The following is a 20,000-nucleotide window of genomic DNA, read 5'->3' as shown; positions in this document are numbered from 1 at the left end:
ACAGTCTATTAAAAATCCGAGCCATTTCTACGAGAGGTCTCAAGGCACATACCCTATACCTTCCTGGGGCTACGTTCACTTTACTGCTGACGGTCACTGTAATTCTACGGGATCGACTTCGCATTTATTGGTTCTGCGTGAAGGTTATTCCTGCGGCGTATGATTTTGTCTGGGAGATTAAAAAAAAACTACCCATATCTATTGCATCGCCTCTTGTGGATTAATGGTTGATTGTTGTGGCTCGTTCTTGGGATAGTTAGATGAGTGGAGGAGAGGCTGAGGACGAGTGGATGGAGGAACAGTTAGGAGTGGAGGAGAGGGAGATGAACAGTGGATGGAGTAATGGAGAGAAGTTGAGGAGAGGGGGGGAAAGGTTGGATGGAAGAACAAGAAGTGGAGGAAAGATGGATGGATGAACGGGGAGGAGTGGAGGAGAGTGGAGGAGAGAGAGATGAACAGTGGATGGAGGAATGGGGAGGAGTTGAGGAGAGGGAGGGAAAGCGTGGATGGAAGAACAAGAAGTGGAGGAAAGGTGGATGGAGGAACGGGGAGGAGTGGAGGAGAGTGGAGGAGAGGGAGATGAACAGTGGATGGAGGAATGGGGATAAGTTGAGGAGAGGGAGGGAGAGGGTGGATGGTAGAACAACAAGTGGAGGAAAGGTGGATGGAGGAACTGGGAGGAGTGGATGAGAGGTGGAGGAAGGCTGGATGAAGGAACAAAGATTGGAAGAGTAAATCAAAACAAGTTCACTAACGTTGATGACTCCATTCTTTTTAGCGCCAGAGATACCTGAGAACGAGGAGGAGGTGGAAGAGGAGGAGGAGGAGGAAGAAGAAGAGGAGGAAGAGGAGCTGGTAGTCTAGTCCAAAAAAAGAAGCTAATGAAAAACGAAGGATTGAACAAAAGGATCGGAAGTAATAGGAGAAGGAGGAGGTGAAGGAAAATGTAGGAGAGAGATGAAGAGGTGGAGGAACGAAGAGGCAGTGGAGATATGCTGGGAGGGAGGGAGATAAAAAAAAAAGAAAGATAAGAGAAAGTTCCAGGAGGAGGAGGAGGAGGAGGAGGAGGAGAGGAGGATATAGTAGTTGGAGTAGGAAGGGGAATTTGAAAAAATGAATGTAAAAAAGAATAAGACTGGAGATGAAGTGAAGGCAGGAATGCAGGAGGAGGAGGAGGAGGAGGAGGAGACGGAGAGAAACGAGGAGGAAGAGGAGGAAAACCGGAAGGAAGTGAATAATATAATCAGGAAGGAAAGGAAATATATAAAAAAAATTGAGGAGGAGGAGGAGAAGAAGTGGGAAGAGGAGGAGGAGAGAAAAGAGGAGGAAGAGGAGGAAAACCGGGAAGGAAGTGGATAATATAATCAGGAAGGAGAGGAAATATACAAAAAAATTAAGGAGGAGGAGGAGGAGGAGGAGGAAGAGGAGGAGGAGGAAGAGGAAGCAAAAATAACGGAAGAAGAGGAAGACAGTCATAATGATGCAGAGACTAAGCTGAATAATGAAGAACTAGAGGAGGAGGAGGAGGAGGAGGAGGAAGAGGAAGAGGAAGAGGAGGAGGAGGAGGAAAAGAAGAAGAGGATTTTAATGAGACATAAAGAGACTGAAAATAATGAGAAGAAAAATGGAAGGCAGGAAACGAGAGTATGAGAGAGAGAGAGAGAGAGAGAGATTTGGTCGAACAAATTTAGTGAAAAGTACTCTCTCTCTCTCTCTCTCTCTCTCTCTCTCTCTCTCTCTCTCTCTCTCTCTCTCTCTCTCTCTCTCTCTCTCTCTCAACAAAAAATAAGAAGCTCGATTACGAAATGAGCGGCGTTAAACTCACAAGCGTTCAATGCGTTAAGGACCTGGGGGTCAAAATCGCGTCAAACCTCAAATTCTCACATCAATGCATCGATGCAGCAAATAAAGCGAACAGATTGTTGGGCTTCATTAAAAGAAACTTTTTATTCAGGAATAAAGATGTAATACTTCCGCTCTACAATAGTTTAGTCAGACCCCACTTGGAATATGCAGTACAGTTTTGGTCTCCCCACCATGCAAAGGACATTGCTAAACTAGAAGGTGTTCAGCGTCGAGCAACAAAAATGATCCCTTCCTTGCGCAACAAATCCTACGAAGAAAGGCTTTTCACCCTTAACATGTTCTCTCTTGAGAAACGTCGCCTCTGAGGAAAACTGATCGAATGTTTTAAAATACTTAATGGTTTCACGAATGTAGACAGAACAAAATTGTTTATGATCGATGACACTTTGCGAACGAGGAACAATGGCATAAAACTCAAATGTAGACAAGTAAATTCAGACTGCACCAAATTTTTCTTCACCAGCGTTGTAGTGCGAGAATGGAATAAGCTCTCACCATCAGTGGTCCAGTGTAACACGATTGACTCCTTTAAAAACAAGCTCGACCGTCACTTCCTTGAACTTAATATTAACTAGAGTAGAAAAGCAACGTTTTGGAGCCATCTGATTAATGTAAAATCACTTAGGTTTAAGGACAGACCACCTAGTCTGGACCATGGGGTCTGTGTGGTCTGATTTTCTATGTAATTCTATGTAATTCTCTCTCTCTCTCTCTCTTTCTCATCCCATTTTCTGTGGAGATGAAATTACAGTTGTTATTCGTCTCGTTTTCTTTACTCTTTCGTTTAGGGGAAAACTTGGCCAACTTGTGTTTGTAAAGAAAGTTTGAGAGAGAGAGAGAGAGAGAGTTTCATTACACCGGCATTCCTTCGTTCTCCCTTTCTTTCTCTCTCTCTCTCTCTCTCTCTCTCTCTCTCTCTCTCTCTCTCTCTCTCTCTCTCTCTCTCTCTGCATTGTGTTGAAAATGTCTTCTGGAGGAATTTTTTTACTAGTTTCCACTTTTTTCATATTTGCTTTTATTTCTTATTTTTTTCCTTCTCCTTTTTCTTTTATTTAGTTATCTCTTATGTTTTCTCATCTCTTCACATGTCTTCCTCCTCCTCCTCCTCCTCCTCCTCCTCCTCCTCCTCCTCCTCCTCCTCCTCCTCCTCCTCCTGCTCCTGCTCCTGCTCCTCCTCCTCCTCCTCCTCCTCCTCCTCCTCCTCTTACTCTGGGCGTGAATAATAAAAATAAATGGAAAGATGGAGGTTAGGAGGAAATGGTTTGCTGAAAGGAGGGGGAGGGGAAGATGAAGGAGGAGGAGGAGGAGGAGGAGAAGGAGTAAGGAAAAAAAAGTGACGTTCTGGAAAGGAAAGTTACTGACAGGCTGAGGATATAGAAAAGGAAGAAGGAGGAGGAGGAGGAGGAGGAGGAGTGATGGTTGAGAGCTTGGATTTTTTCTTTCGTTTCTTGACATTATTATTATTATTATTATTATTATTATTATTATTATTATTATTATTATTATTATTATTATTATTATTATTATTATTATTATATTATCACTGGGCAGGTAATCAGCTCACCTGTCGAGAGAACATCTGACTTACCTGAGCCGACAATCAGTTTCCTCCTCCTCCTCCTCCTTCTCCTCCTCCTTGTCTTCCGTTTCTTCTTCCTCCTCTTCTATTTTTTTGGCTTTCACTTATTCTCTTATACCAAATACCTATCATACTGTTGTTCATCATTTTCTTCTTCTTTTCCTCCTCCTCCTCCTCCTCCTCCTCCTCCTCCTCCTCATCATCATCATCATCATCATCATCATTCTCTCCCTCCTTTTCATTCACACGTCGTTTTCTTTGCACACTTTCATTTTTCTACCCCTCCCCACACCCCGCACGTTCCCAAGCTTTCCAAAAATCTCATCTCCCCACTTACAGCATCTCCCTACACGTACCATAGTCTCCCCACTTAAAAATACGAACTCTCCCCAGCACATTTCCTCTCTAAGTGTTTTTGATGTTTCTCTGCCAGTTTCATGCTTATTTTCTTTCTCTTACACGCTTTCCATATACCCAACAGCCTCTTCATCTCTCCACTCGCAGCATCTCCCCTCTCAAACTGCATTCTCCCCACTTACAAACACAAACTCTCCCCTGTACATTATCTTCAGTGTTTTTAATGTTGCTCTCCCAGTTTTATGCTTATTTTCTTTACTTTCACTCGCTCCCCATATACCCAACAGCCTTCTCATCTCTCCACTCGCAGCATCTCCCCTCTCAAACTACATTCTCCCCCCTTACAAACACAAACTCTCCCCTGCACATTATCTTCTAAGTGTTTTTTATGTTGCTTTCCCAGTTTCATGCTTATTTTCTCTCTCTCCCACACTCCCCATGTACCCAAACAGCCTCTTCATCTCTCCACTCACAGCATCTTTCCTCTCACGCCATGTTCTCCCAACACAAACTTTTTTTCAACACTTTCCTTTTGTATTTTCTTTTAATAATCGCCTCAGTCTACACCCATTTTCCTTCCTCTTCTTTTATCCCATCTTCCCAGTAGACTTTTTATCTCTCTACTTGCAGCATCTTTCCACTCATATAATATTCTCCCAACGTACAAGCAAACTCTTTCCGGCATTTCTTCCATTGATTTTTTTTTTAGTGGGGGCATAACCGCCTTAGCCAACATATTTTCTTTCTCCCACACGCTCCCCATATACCCGACAGCCTCCTCATCTCCCAACACAAGCATCTTACACAAACTTTTCCCAGCATTTCTTCCTCTAGTATTTTTTTTCATAATCGCCTCAGTCTACACTCATTTTCCTTCCTCTACACTTTCCCCATCTCCCCAACAGACTTTTTTTTATCTCCCCACTCGAAGCATCTTTTCACTCATATGATATTCTCCCAACATACAAACACAAACATTTCCTAGCATTTCTTCCATATCTATTTTTTTCCATAACCGCCTTAGTGAGCACATTTTCCTTCCCGTCATCTCCCCAGCAGCCTCCCCATCTCCCCACACGTTGCATCTTTCCACTCATATAATATTCTCCCAACTTACAAACGCAAACTTTCCCCAGCACTTCTTCCTTTAGTTTTTTTTTCATGATCGCCAAAGTCTACACTCATTTTCCTTCCTCTTCACTTTTCTCATCTCAACAGACTTTTTCTTTTTATCTCCCCACACGCTGCATCTTTCAACTCATAATATTTTCCCAGCTTTCAAACACAAACTTTTCCAAGCATTTCTTCCATTACTATTATTTTTTTTTACATATCCGCCTTAGTGAGCACATTTTCCTTCCCCCCCATCTCCCCAGCAGCCTCCCCGTCTCCCCACACGTCGCCTCTTTCCACTCATATAATATTCTCCCAACTTAAACACAAACTCTTTCCAGCATTTCTTTCGCTTCTACTTTTTTTCATAATCGCCTTAGCCTACACTCATTTTCCTTCCTCTGCACGCTCCCCATCTCCCAGCAGCCTCCTTATCTCCCCACTCGAAGCATCTTTCCACTCATATAATATTCTCCCAACTTACACACAAACTCTTTCCAGCATTTCTTTCGCTTCTACTTTTTTTCATAATCGCCTTAGCCTACACTCATTTTCCTTCCTCTGCACGCTCCCCATCTCCCAGCAGCCTCCTTATCTCCCCACTCGAAGCATCTTTCCACTCATATAATATTCTCCCAACTTACACACACACAAACTTTTCGCAGCATTTCTTTCATTATTTTTTTTTTCATAATCGTCTTAGTCACTCTCATTTTCCTTCCTCTGCACGCTCCCCACCTCCCCAGCAGCCTCCTTATCTCCCCGCTCGAAGCATCTTTCCACTCATATAATATTCTCCCAACGTACAAACAATCTTATCTCTGTATTTCTTTCACTATTTTTTTCTTTATAATCGCCTTCGTCTACACGCGGTTTCCTTCCTCTCATCACCTGTCATCTTTCCAGCAGACTCCTCATCTCCCCACACGGAGGATCTTTCAATTTTTTACATATTTTCTCAACCTTAAAAAAACAACAACCGGTGTCCACAAATTTATTAATATTTTCTTTCCTCTGTCCACACCCATTTCCTTCCTCTTCACGCTCCCCATCTCCTTAACAGCCTCCTCCCCATCTCCCACACGTAGCATCTTTGCATCAGTATAATCTAAATCCTCTATATCTTTCAGAAGCTGTTCCCTCCGTTTATCTTTACTGCCCATTTCCCCTCTAAAACATCCCATTCCACCGTTTCTGCCCATTAAATCACTCCATTTCCCCTCTAAAACATCCCATTCCACCATTTCTGCCCTTAAAATCACTCCATTTCCCCTCTAAAACATCCCATTCCACCATTTCTGCCCTTAAAATCACTCCATTTCCCCTCTTAAACATCCCATTCCACCATTTCTGCCCCTAAAATCACTCCATTTCCCTTCTAAAACATCCCATTCCACCATTTCTGCCCCTAAAATCACTCCATTTCCCCTCTAAAACATCCCATTCCACCGTTTCTGCCCTTAAAATCACTCCATTTCCCCTCTAAAACATCCCATTCCACCATTTCTGCCCTTAAAATCACTCCATTTCCCCTCTAAAACATCCCATTCCACCATTTCTGCCCCTAAAATCACTCCATTTCCCCTCTAAAACATCCCATTCCACCATTTCTGCCCCTAAAATCACTCCATTTCCCCATTTGTACCCTTATAGTAACCCCATTTCCCTATCCTCTTCCTCCCACTCACCTGTTTTGTCTCCCCGTTTCAGGCTGAGATTTGGTCCGTGTTCATCGCCATTCTGCGCAAGAGTGTCCGCAACTTACAGGCGTGCACGGAGGTGGGCCTCATCACCCACGTGCTGCACAGGCTCCCCCAGGCCGACAGTGTGGTGGCAGGTGAGGAATACGAGTTATTTTTGTAGGGTGTGGGTGCGGGGTGAGTGTCTGAGGGTGTGGGTGGGTTGATGGTTGTGAGTAAGGAGAGGAAGGTGTGTGGAAATACTGTAGAAGAAGTAATGTTCGAGTTTCCCAGTGAAGATCAAAGAGTGAGGATTATTGGTTAGCTCTTGGATTAGGATACGAGTTATTTTTGTGGGGTGTGGGTGCGGGGTGAGTGTCTGAGGGTGTGGGTGGTTGATGGTTGTGAGTAAGGAGAGGAAGGTGAGTGTGTGGAAATACTGTAGAAGAAGTAATGTTAGAGTTTCCCAGTGAAGATCAAAGAGTGAGGATTATTGGTTAGCTTTTGGATTAGGATACGAGTTATTTTTGTAGGGTGTGGGTGTGGGGTGAGTGTCTGAGGGTGTGGGTGGGTTCATGGTTGTGAGTAAGGAGAGGAAGGTGTGTGGAAATACTGTAGAAAAGATAATGTTCGAGTTTCCCAGTGAAGATCAGAGTGAAGATTATTGGTTAGCTCTTGGATTAGGATACGAGTTATTTTTGTAGGGTGTGGGTGTGGGGTGAGTGTCTGAGGGTGTGGGTGGGTTGATGGTTGTGAGTAAGGAGAGGAAGGTGTGTGGAAGTACTGTAGAAAAGATAATGTTAGAGTTTCCCAGTGAAGATCAGAGTGAGGATTATTGGATAGCTTTTGGATTAGGATACGAGTTATTTTTGTAGGGTGTGGGTGCGGGGTGAGTGTCTGAGGGTGTGGGTGGGTTGATGGTTGTGAGTAAGGAGAGGAAGGTGTGTGGAAGTACTGTAGAAAAAGATAATGTTCGAGTTTCTCAGTGAAGATCAGAGTGAAGATTATTGGTTAGCTTTTGGATTAGGATACGAGTTATTTTTGTAGGGTGTGGGTGCGGGGTGAGTGTCTGAGGGTGTGGGTGGGTTGATGGTTGTGAGTAAGGAGAGGAAGGTGAGTGGAAATACTGTAGAAAAGATAATGTTCGAGTTTCTCAGTGAAGATCAGAGTGAAGATTATTGGATAGCTTTTGGATTAGGATACGAGTTATTTTTGTAGGGTGTGGGTGCGGGGTGAGTGTCTGAGGGTGTGGGTGGGACGGTGGGTGTGAGTAAGGAGAGAAAGGTGAGTGTGTGAAAGTACTGTAGAAAAAGATAATGTTCGAGTTTCCCAGTGAAGATCAGAGTGAGGATTATTGGTTAGCTTTTAGATTAGGATACGAGTTATTTTTGTAGGGTGTGGGTGCGGTATGAGTGTCTGAGGGTGTGGGTGGGACGGTGGGTGTGAGTAAGGAGAGAAAGGTGAGTTGTGGAAGTACTGTAGAAAAGATAATGTTAGAGTTTCCCAGTGAAGATCAGAGTGAAGATTATTGGTTAGCTTTTGGATTAGGATACGAGTTATTTTTGTGGGGTGTGGGTGCGGGGTGCGTGTCTGAGGACGGTGGGTGTGAGTAAGGAGAGAAAGGTGAGTGTGTGAAAGTACTGTAGAAAAGATAAGACTTCGAGTTTCCCAGTGAAGATCAGAGTGAGGATTATTGGTTAGCTTTTGGATTAGGATACGAGTTATTTTTGTAGGGTGTGGGTGTGGGGTGAGTGTCTGAGGGTGTGGGTGGGACGGTGGGTGTGAGTAAGGAGAGAAAGGTGAGTTGTGGAAGTACTGTAGAAAAGATAATGTTAGAGTTTCCCAGTGAAGATCAGAGTGAAGATTATTGGATAGCTTTTGGATTAGAGTTTGGATGGTTGAGGAAACATGGCAAGACAGGCGAAGGAATAAAGGGTCATATTATAAGACATTTAGTCGTCCAAGAACTCATATTTGACAAGGCTTTCGTAGGAGTTGTGGGCATTTCCAGGAGTAGTTTAATGGCCACGGTGGTAATTTGACCCTTCCTTTGTACCATGAACCTAAAAAACACATATTTAACCAGGCTTTCGTAGGAGTTGTGGGCATTTCCAGGAGTAGTTTTATGACCCTGGTGGTAATTTGACCCTTCTTCTGTACCATGAACCTAAAAAACACATATTTAACCAGGCTTTCGTAGGAGTTGTGGGCATTTCCAGGAGTAGTTTTATGACCCTGGTGGTAATTTGACCCTTCCTTTTTACCATGAACCTGAAGAAACGCTCATTAGAACCCGACTGACCCCCTCTTTGACCATTAGAAATAGCTGATATGAGAAGCTGAAGTGTCTTATAATACCAAGCAAAGTCTCTCCCAGAGTTTACCAGTGAAAGTGATATGACAGTGAAGATTACAGGCTGACTCTTACACTAGGGCGTCTAACGAAGGAGGAGATGCAATAGAAAAATATAAGTTGTTCCAAAGTCTACCAGAGAAAGGAGATGAAAGAATGAACATTAATAGTTAAACTCGGGTATTAGAAAGTTACATAAAGAAGAAACACAGACGAAAAAAAAACTTTAGGATGTTCCAAAGTTTTCCAGTGAGGGATGAAAGAAAGAATTTATTTGTTAACTCTCATCGTGAAATTGCGCAAAGGAGTAAACACTAAACACATACGAAGAAATTATTATTGTTGCAAAGTTCACCAGTTAAAAGAATGAAACACTAATGTTACTGGTTAACATTAGGGAGTTGCTTGAAGGAGAAACTACAGTAGACAAAACTACGGTTATTCCAGAGTTTACCAGAAAAAAAATGAGAGAAGAAAATATAGTAAAAAATATTAATGCCATTCCAAAGTTTACCAGTGGCAGGAATGAAAGAGTGAAGATATCCTTTACTTCTTGCATTAGGGAGTTGGACAGCATAAAAAAACGAGCCTGGGTAGAGGAGAGAGACAGGAGAGGAGAGGAGAGGAGAGGAGAGGAGAGAAGAGAAGAGAAGAGAAGAGAAGAGAAGAGAAGAGGAGTGTGTGTGTATGTGTGTGTGTGTGTGTGTGTGTGTGTGGTGCATCAAGGCCGCGGGAGGGGAGAGGCACACGCTTAACAAGTTCCGAAGAGCCGTTAGCATGAAAATAGCGTTAAAGGGCAGCGAGGGTAGCAGCACCGCAGCGGACCAAGGGGCGGAGGGCGGCCGGGAAGGGGAGGGGAGCTGATAAGGCTGTGTGTGTGTGTGTGTGTGTGTGTGTGTGTGTGTGTGTGTGTGTGTGTGTAATACTGACACTGATATAGAAAAAAAGCAGTAAGGGGTAGTTGGAGAGAGAGAGAGAGAGAGAGAGAGAGAGAGAATATGAACGAATGATAAGGAAGAAGAAATGAGGAGAGAAACGAACAAGGAATATAATTTAAACGGGAAGATATACAGAAGAGGAGGAAGGAAGGAAAGGGGAGGAGGAGGAGGAGGAGGAGGAGGAGGAGGATATTTGGGAGATAAGAAATAGAACAGAGAGGGAGATGAAAGGTGGGGAGAAGGATGTGTAGAAAGAGGCTACTACTACTACTACTACTACTACTACTACTACTACTGTAAATAACAAAGGCTGAGATCCGTCTTACCTGTCCAAGGCTGTTTACCTCTAATTACTGCGAGGCGGGCAGGTAAAGGCTTCTAATTAACCTGTGAAACGTCTCTCTCTCTCTCTCTCTCTCTCTCTCTCTCTCTCTCTCTCTCTCTCTCTCTCTCTCTCTCAATTACGTGTTGTGCTAATTCCAGGTCAAACGTGAGAGAGAGAGAGAGAGGAGAGTTTTGAGCAACGAGAACAATTAATTAAAGAAGTTCAGCTCCGTTTTCTCTCTATTTCTCCCATTTTCTTCATTTCTTTATTTGTATTTTTTTCCGTTTTCTTTGTTTTCATCTAATCTCTCAATACCAACTTTTCTCCTCCCCCGCATCTCTCTCTCTCTCTCTCTCTCTCTCTCTCTCTCTCTCTCTCTCTCTCTCTCTCTCTCTCTCTCTCTCTCTCTCTCTCTCTCTCTATTAATTTTCCTAGATCTCGTTTTCTTTCTCAACATTTCCCATTTTCCTCTGACGTCGGTTTGAGGGGAAACTTGGAATGTTCTATTTTGTCCTGCAAAGTTTGGGAAGGAGGAGGGAAACGAAGATAAGAGAGAGAGAGAGAGAGAGAGAGAGAGAGAGATTGGCACCATCCCTTGGAAAACTCTGTAAAGATTAAACTTTTGTGTGACTTCAATACCCTTGGGTCTCTCTCTCTCTCTCTCTCTCTCTCTCTCTCTCTCTCTCTCTCTCTCTCTCTCTCTCTCTCTCTCTCCATACATTATCTCTCCCTCCCAAGGACTGTCCAGGGAGATAAGAGATATTTTCCTTCTCTTCCTCCATCTTTTTTTCTTCCTCCTCCCTCCTCCTCCTCCTTCTCTTCCTCCTCCTTCTCCTCCTCCTCCTCCTCCTCCTCCTTTCTTTCTCTTCTCCCATAATAGCTCTTCTGTTCGCTTTACCTCCCTCACTTTTTTTCGCTTCCCCTTTCCTCCATCCTCCCTTTCTCTTCCTCCTTCCCTCCCCCTTCTCTTACTATTTTTCTTCCTGCGTTCCTTTGTTTTGTTTTCCTTCGTTCTTCTTTACCTTCTTCCTTCCTTCCTTCCTTCCTCCCTTCCTTCCCTCATCCCTCTCTCCTTCTTGTCTTTCTTGCTTCTTTAGTTCCCTCTCGCCTTCACTTCTCGTTTTTTCCTTCTTCCTTCCTTCCTTCCTTCCTTCCTTCCTTCCTTCCTTCCTCCTCTTAATCCTTCGTGTCTTCCCTCCCTCCTTCCTTGCATCCTTCCTTATATTCTTGAAATTTCTTTCTATATTTTCTTTCCATCTCGTGTGCTCACTCCATGTTTTTCTTAGTTTCCTCCTCCTCCTCCTCCTCCTACTACTACTACTACTACTACTACTACTACTACTACTACTACTACTTACTATTAATCCTACTTCAGAAATCACACAGCTGGACCCGACAACTTGTCACCCAGACTGGTAAGCAAATACCTAAGCCGCTTACCGGCATTTATAATCCGTGACTACAGCAAAACAAAGTTCTCGAAGATTGGAAGCGAGCGAACGTTACACCAATCTTTAAAAAGGGAGAGAAGAGCATGGCCTTAACTACAGGCCTATAAGCCTGACGCTAGTGGCGGGAAAAGTTGTCGAGAAAATCGTTAGAGACAAACTTGTCAAGTTTTTTGAAGATGGCATAATTTCCGATACCCAGCACGGATTCAGGATTAAGTGTTTCTGCTTACCCAATCTATTGGACTTCTTCCAAGGTATATATGAAGACTGGGACAATCATATACCCAGTCTAGACTTTCAGAAAGCCTTCGAGAAGGTACCACACGAACGATGGATAAGATATTGGCCCACTAGTAGAAAACAGCGAGTTGTACTCAACGGGCGGGCCTCCGAGTAGCTCCCGGTCAGAAGTGGAGTACCACAGGGGTCAGTGCTGGAACCCATACTCTTCACCTTGTAAATTAACGACCTAGAGTTAGGAATAAAATCCACCCTCTCTAAATTTGCCTACGACACGAAAGCGGGTGGAAAAGCCCACACGACAGCTGGTGGCCAGACCAGAACGGCCGACCTTCAGGCCCCACTGAAGAAGCTCAGCCTCGACCATCAGGCACACCCGAAGAAACCTCCGGCACAAGGGGCCAAAAAAAAAAAAAAAAAAAAAAAAAAAATTGTGACATCATCCTGAGGGACATGGATCGGATTATTCACTGGTCTGAAAAGTGGCGAACGTTGACAAATGTAGCCGTGCATTTTGGGCTCAGAAAGAGTAACCACACAGACTACACGAGTGGGGAGGCCTCGGAGTCACTGTCAGCAGTGATTTGAAACGCAGGAAACACTGCAAGTCCGCCTGCAAGAAAACTAATGCCATGCTTGGGTTCATTGCGAGAAACTTTGAGTATGAAACGACGGGAGAAATGCCGTCCTTGTTTAACTCTCTGGTGAGTCTCACGTGGAATACGCCGTGCAGTCGTGGTCCTCTAATTACAAGAAAGACATTGAAGTGCTCGATAGAGTACAGCGACGCGCTACGAAAATGATACCATCATTGAAGACGCAACCTTTGGAAGTGTGACTCAAGCGACGCAACCCCTTTCCGTTGGAAAAGAGACAACTGCTGGGGGACTTGATCCAGGTCTTCAAATACTTAAACAAGTTTATTGATGTCGATCATTCCAAGCTTTTCAAGCTTCAAACTAACTCGAATATAGGAAACAACGGTAAAACAATTCAATTAAAGCGATGCGGTACAGATATCGGCAGGAGTTATTTTTCGAACAGAGTCGTCGGCCACAGGAACAGCCTTCCTGTAGAAGTATTTCGTGCGAAGACAATCAATTCCATTAAAAATCGCATTGATCTTTACGTTGTTGCATCAGGGGTGAGCTGAATGTAACTACGCGTACGTCCAAAAGTGCTTTAATTTTCCCGCATGTCACTCTCTGACCTGACTGAGAAATTGATTAAATCGGTATAGCTGGTAGCCTCGCAATGAGCCGGCTTTCTGCTGTCTGTTCGTCCATGTTTCCCGTTTGCTCCTCCCTCCTCCTCCTCCTCCTCCTCCTCCGCCTCCTTATTTGTAGGACGCTTCGTCGTCAGTAAGACCTCATCTGGAATACACAGTGCAGTTATTTTCTTCAATACCCAAAATGACATTGAATTAGCCAAGAGACTATAACGATGTTCTACGAAGATCTCATCGTTGAGGGCACAGCCGTGTGAAGGACGACTCAAACGGCTCGACTTCAACCTTTTTTCGTTGAAAAAGAGTCGACTGCGACTTACTTGATACAGTTCTTTAAGTATCTGGGCTAGTTCAGTAACATCGATCACTTCAAGCTTGTCAGCGGGAAGCTAATCCGGAAACAAAAAATGTCGGTCTGCCACGTGAAGCGAGGCGATGTTGTTCAGTTTTCCTCAAACTGAGTCATCCGCCAGTGCAACAACTTTTCTGGAAAAGTAGTTAATGCGATAACAATCAGATCCTTGGAAAATCGCAGTGACCATTACTTATTAGCATTAGGAGTGAACTCTTCACAAGCTGATAGGCTTTCTGTTACCTGCACCTCCATGTTCACATGTTTCCTTCTCCTCATCCATTGTCCCCTCTCCCCCCACTCCAAAGTTTGTCACGAGCACCACACACACACACACACACACACACACACACACACACGAAGGAACAGAGAGAGAGAGAGATTGGTCGATTCATGTGTGTGTGTTTGCCTTAGTGAAGGTAAAGAGACGAGGAGGAGGAGGAGGAGGAGGGAAAAGCAGATTGGAGGTAAGAGGGATGGATGAATTGAAGGTGAGAGGAAGGGATTGCGGAACGGAGGAAGGGAGAGAGGAAGAGGAGAGAGAAGGAAGGAAGGAAAGAGGAGGAGGAGGAGGAGGAGGAGGAGGTCTGAAGGAATTTATGATACTGGCTTAAGTGTGATGGAGGGAAGGAGGACAGATGGAGAGATGGAGGAAAGCTTGTACTCCCTCCTCCTCCTCCTCCTCCATCGTCAGTCCTTTTCTTCACTTTTTTACTCTTTTATTTTCATCGCCTCCTCCTCCTCCTCCTCCTCCTCCTCCTCCTCCTCCACGTGTCATTTTCTTCACTCTTACATCTCCTATTTTTCTTCTTTTTTTTCTCTACGTCCTCCTCCTCCTCCTCGTGTCATTTTCTTCACTCTCTTACATTTACTTTTTTTCTTCTTCTTTTCCTCCTCCTCCTCCTCCTCCTCCTCTTTCTTTAAACTTCAAATAACAAAATAAAATCAAAAAATCTGTCACCAAAAGTAGAAATATCACTTACAGCCTCCCCTCTCTCTCTCTCTCTCTCTCTCTCTCTCTCTCTCTCTCTCTCTCTCTCTCTCTCTCTCTCTCTCTCTCTCTCTCTCTCTCTCTCTCTCTCTCTCTCTCTCTCCGATTTTCGAAATGTGAAATTAAGAATCCATTAATGAGTCGCTTATCGCCTCTTTCTTTCTCTCTTTCTTTTTCTCTCTTAATTTCAATTTCACTTTCTTTCTTTTTCTTTTTTCTTTCTTTGTTTCATCCTTTACTTTTTTCTTTTACACCTTCGTTATTGTACTTCTGTTCTTTACTCCTTCTTTTCTTATTCTTTCTATCGTTTTTCTTTCTTTTCTTTCTTTTCTTTATTTCTTTTTTTGTTTTTCTTCTTCGTTAATTAATTTTCCTATTTTAGACTTTGTTATTAAAATCGATGGTTATAATGAGAGAGAGAGAGAGAGAGAGAGAGAGAGAGAGAGAGAGGCTTGCTACCAGTGTGCCATAATTGAAGAAATAATGAGATTACTGTGGAATTAAGAGAGAGAGAGAGAGAGAGAGAGAGAGAGAGAGAAAGAGAGAAGGTTGTGGTGGTTGATGAGAAAGGTAACCATAGCAACATCAGTTAAAGTCTCTCTCTCTCTCTCTCTCTCTCTCTCTCTCTCTCTCTCTCTCTCTCTCTCTCTCTCTCTCTCTCTCTCTCTCTCTCTCTCTCTCTCTCTCATTACCAGGTGCTACTGTCGCCATCTGTATGCTAATGTTCAAACTTCTCTATAGAGCCTAACCTCCTCCTCCTCCTCCTCCTCCTCCTCCTCCTCCTCCTCCTCCTCTTCCTCCTCCTCCTCCTCCTTTGCCTATTAGCTTCATCAATTCTATTCCTTCTTGTTTAACTACCTATTCCTATTATACTCCTCTTCTTGTCCTCTCTTCCTCCTCTTCCTCGTCTTCCTCCTCTTCCTTTTCCCCTTTCTTCCTCTTGCTTACGTCTTCCTTTCAACATTCTTTTTTTTCTTTCTCTTTCTCTTCTTCATTTCCTTTTCTCCGCTTCTCCTCCTCCTCCTCCTCTTCCTCTTCCTCTTCCATTTCCTGCTTTCTTTCCTCCCTCCTTTCCGTTTTCTCTCCCCTCTTCACCTAACTTTCTCTTTCTTCCTCTACTGTTTGCATACGTTCCTCCTCCTCTTTGCCTCCTCTCCTCCTCCTCCTCTTCCTCCTCCTCCTCCTCCTCCTCCTCCCATTATCGCTATCTTCCCTAACTCTGTTTAATTAGAGGTGGCGACAGTGTTATTTGAGTCGTCCCCTCCTCCTCCTCCTCCTCCTCCTCCTCCTCCTCCTCCTCCTCCTCCGCCTCCCCTTGCTCCCCTTTCATCTTCCTTCTTTTTTTAGTCGCGGTTATTATTATTATTATTATTATTATTATTATTATTATTATTATTATTATTATTATTATTATTATTATTATTATTATTATATTTGGTGGTGGTGGTGGTGTCGTTGTTGTTTGTGTTGTTGTTGTTGATGTTTTCTTTATGATATTTGATTGTAACGGATATTCCCTCTTCCGTTCTTTCTTTCTTTTTTCTTCTTCTTTTTCTTCTTTTTCTTCTTCTTCTTCTTCTTCTTTTTCTTCTTCTTCTTCTTGTCCTTCTTACTCTTGTTCTTGTTCTTGTCCTTCTTACTCTTGTTCTTGTTCTTGTCCTTCTTACTCTTGTTCTTGTTTCGCTTCTTCTTTTTCTTCTTCTTCTTCTTCTTCTTCTTCTTCTTCTTCTTCTTCTTACTCTTTTTCTTGTTCTTGTTATTTTTACTCTTGTTCTTGTTTCGCTTCTTCTTCTTCTTCTTCTTCTTCTTCTTCTTCTTCTTCTTCTTCTTCTTCTTCTTCTTCTTCTTCTTCTTCTTCTTCTTCTTCTTCTTCTTCTTCTTGTTCTTGTCCTTCTTACTCTTGTTCTTGTTCTTGTCCTTCTTACTCTTGTTCTTGTTTCGCTTCTTCTTCTTCTTCTTCTTCTTCTTCTTCTTCTTCTTCTTACTCTTGTTCTTGTTCTTGTTCTTCTTACTCTTGTTCTTGTTCTTGTCCTTCTTACTCTTGTTCTTGTTCTTGTCCTTCTTACTCTTGTTCTTCTTTCGCTTCTTCTTCTTCTTTTTCTTCTTCTTACTCTTGTTCTTGTTATTGTCCTTCTTACTCTTGTTCTTGTTCTTGTCCTTCTTATTCTTGTTCATGTTCTTGTTCTTCTTTCGCTTCTTCTTCTTCTTCTTCTTCTTCTTCTTCTTGTTCTTGTCCTTCTTACTCTTGTTCTTGTTCTTGTCCTTCTTACTCTTGTTTTTCTTTCGCTTCTTCTTCTTCTTCTTCTTCTTCTTCTTCTTCTTCTTCTTCTTCTTCTTGTCCTTCTTACTCTTGTTCTTCTTTCGCTTCTTCTTCTTCTTCTTCTTCTTCTTCTTCTTCTTCTTCTTCTTCTTCTTCTTCTTCTTCTTCTTCTTCTTCTTCTTGTCCTTCTTACTCTTGTTCTTGTTCTTGTCCTTCTTACTCTTGTTCTTCTTACTCCTGTTCTTCTTACTCTTGTTCTTCTTTCGCTTCTTCTTCTTCTTCTTTTCCTTCTTCTTTCTTTTTCACTCCTCCAAATATTCTGCTTCCTTTTCTTCCTCTCATTCCTATTGTTATTTATACTACGATTGTTTTTATTTGTTATCTCTTTATATATCCTCAATATTCGTGTGTACTGGTAAGTCTCTCTCTCTCTCTCTCTCTCTCTCTCTCTCTCTCTCTCTCTCTCTCTCTCTCTCTCTCTCTCTCTCTCTCTCTCTCTCTCTCTCTCTCTCCTGGAATCTCTTTGTCCCTTGATTGATCAGAGTTGCGTGTCACAAGAGGAGGAGGAGGAGGAGGAGGAGGAGGAGGAGGAGGAGGAAGAAGAAGAAGAAGAAGAAGAAAGAAGAAGAAGAAGAGAGTCAGGAGGAGGATTGATGGCTGGTGGTTGGAAGTGATGGGGAGAGAGAGAGAGAGAGAGAGAGAGAGAGAGAGAGAGATGCTTTAAAAGATGGACGGGAGGAAATAAAGAAAATTTATTTGTTTGTCCTAAAAGGTTCGTCTCCTTCCCTCCCTCCCGTTTTCTTTATGAGCGTCGAAGAAATAAAAAGAAAACGACATCGCTCTCAGATTTTAAACCTTAAATTGTTTTCTATTTTTTATCTGGCGTAAGAATAAGAAAAAAATAATGAAAGTAAGAAAATATACACAATCTTTTGGTAATTCCCTTTTTCTATTCTGTTTACTTACGATCTTCCTTCTCCCTTCCTCCTCCTTCTCTTGAAATGTGTAAAATGTCATTCAACGTTGACAAATGTCATGTTTTTGCCTTTAGTAATAGTAACCATACGTTCACCTTTTATATGACGCCTCTGCAGGTCGTGCTGGCTGAATCGGATCTTGCTGTCATTAGTTTAAAAGAGAGAGAGAGAAAAAAAAAATCCGTATGTAATAATGCCAATGCTGTGCTCGGAATCATATCGAGGAACGTCTAGACGCCAGGAGTAATGTTATATTAATATAGCTCTATGGTGAGACCTCATCTCGAATATACAGTGCTGCTCTGGCTCCTATTTCCTGTGACAGGAAAAATCTTATGTTACTGTTAGAGAATGGAGCAACGCGTTACGAAGGTTATATCACCTTTCAGGACTCGGCCGTGTGTGGAACGACTCGAGCGACTCAACTTCTTCATGCTGGAATAGAGAAGAAGTTTTCAGTAACTAGAAACAGCGGTCTACCGACTCAAGCGAGGCGATGTAGTACAGGCATTGGCATTTTTTTTTTCTCAAACCAAGTCACCCGTCGATGGGACACATATCCTGGAGAAGTAGAAAATGTGAAAACTATAAACTTTTTTCATAGATTTTATTTTTGCTTCAGGAGTAAACTGAACGTACGTACCAAACTGCTTTTATCCGTTCTACAGTCATTTAAGTGTCTGTCGGTCAGATTAAATCACTGGTTGCACCCTCGTAATGAGCGAGTGGGTTTGTTGCCTGTCTTTCCATGTTTTCCTCCTCCTCCTCCTCCTCCTCCTCCATAAACATCCTAGATGTATTAAAGGAAAGAAGGAAAGTACATAAAAAAACATAAATAATATACATGAAAGACAATGGAATGAGGGTGAGGGGAAAAAATATTATTAAAGATAATAAATGAAGGAGACGGATATGAGAATATAATTAGACTTTATGAGCCAACAAAAGAAAAAGACGAAAAGAGAAAGGAAGAAACTTGAAAGAAATCGGAGCGAGGAAGGATTGAGGGTTCAAATAAAACGAGATTAATCACCCCTAAATCAATACGAATGGTTTCCGGAAGCCAAACCCAGGAAGAAAACGGCCGAATGAACACTCAAAGAAAATGGGAATCGATGGGCGAGACGCGCTGGAAAGTGGGAAAAAATGTAAATCATAACACAGAAAAATAAAAAGAACGAACATAAATAGAACGAATAAATAGAGAAGACAAGAACTCGCCAAATAAAGGGAAACAAAAATAAATAAAAATGAGGAAATGTAAAGGAAAGAACTATGGACAAAAAAATTATTAAAGGCAGAATGAAAAAAAAAACTAACAACGGAATCTAAAGAGGAAATGAGCGAAAAGGAATTGAAAGAGGAAGGAAAAACATAGAAATTAAAGAAAAGGAAGAAAATTGGATATGAAAAAATGGCGGATAAGAACTAAGAGAATAATGAATAATAGATAATATGACAAAGATGTAATGAAGAAAAAGAGGAAATGCAATCAAGGACAAGAAGAAGAAAACAGGAAAAGAAAAATGCAGAAAGTGATTGAAAAATAAAAAAATAAGACTTTTGGAAATAATAAATAAAAGAAAAAACAAAAAAAAGCGAAAGAAAGAATTGGCAATGAAGGGCTTGCAAAAAAAATAGAATGTAAGAAATATCCGAGGCGAAGATGAAATTAAGGAATATATAAAAAAGAAAAAAAGAAAAGAAAATGAAAAAAAATGTTAGGATTGAAATGGAGGAAGAAGACACCCACGTCCACACACACACACACACACACACACACACACACACACACACACACACACACACACACACACACGCACACGACCTGAGAATTCCAATGGAGAAAGAAGGTAAAATGAAAAAGAGGAAATGAAAAAAAATAAAAGTAAATGAGAGCAAGAAAAGTGAAAATGCAGGAGGAAAGAAAAAAAAAACTGGAATCAAAAGAGAAAATAAGTGAAAAGGAATTGAAAGATAAAGGAAAAGAGAGAAAATTAGACCAAGAAAAAAAAAAATGAGGAATATATATAAAAAAAAAACAAGAAAACAAAAGATGTATTTAAGAAGAAGAAATGAAGGGAAGGAAATTGAAGTAAGAGTAAGAAGAGGAAATAAGAGGAAGAAATGGAAATAAGAGGAAGAGGAAATAAGAGGAAGAAATGGAAAAAAAGAGGAAGAAGAGGAAATAAGAGAAAGAAATGAAAAATAAAGAGGAAGAAGAGGAAATAAGAGGAAGAAATGGAAATAAGAGGAAGAAGAGGAAATAAGAGGAAGAAATGGAAAAAAAG

General features: G+C 42.0%; 1 protein-coding gene across 4 annotated transcripts in view; it reads left to right on the top strand.

Annotated features, from left to right (window-relative positions):
• LOC126981764 (neurobeachin-like) overlaps window positions 1-20,000 on the top strand; it is a 237,496-nt gene that overhangs the window by 103,391 nt on the left and 114,105 nt on the right. For all 4 annotated transcript variants that reach the window (XM_050833291.1, XM_050833289.1, XM_050833288.1 and 1 more), the window contains exon 3: window positions 6,626-6,752. In XM_050833291.1, coding sequence (XP_050689248.1) covers window positions 6,626-6,752 — 127 coding nt within the window. The remainder of the gene's footprint in view (window positions 1-6,625; window positions 6,753-20,000) is intronic.

This window comes from Eriocheir sinensis, chromosome 49 (assembly GCF_024679095.1).
Source record: "Eriocheir sinensis breed Jianghai 21 chromosome 49, ASM2467909v1, whole genome shotgun sequence".
NCBI classification, from domain to species: Eukaryota; Metazoa; Arthropoda; class Malacostraca; order Decapoda; family Varunidae; genus Eriocheir; species Eriocheir sinensis.
Note: the sequence above shows the minus strand (reverse complement) of the source record. Positions and strands in the feature narration are given on the sequence as shown.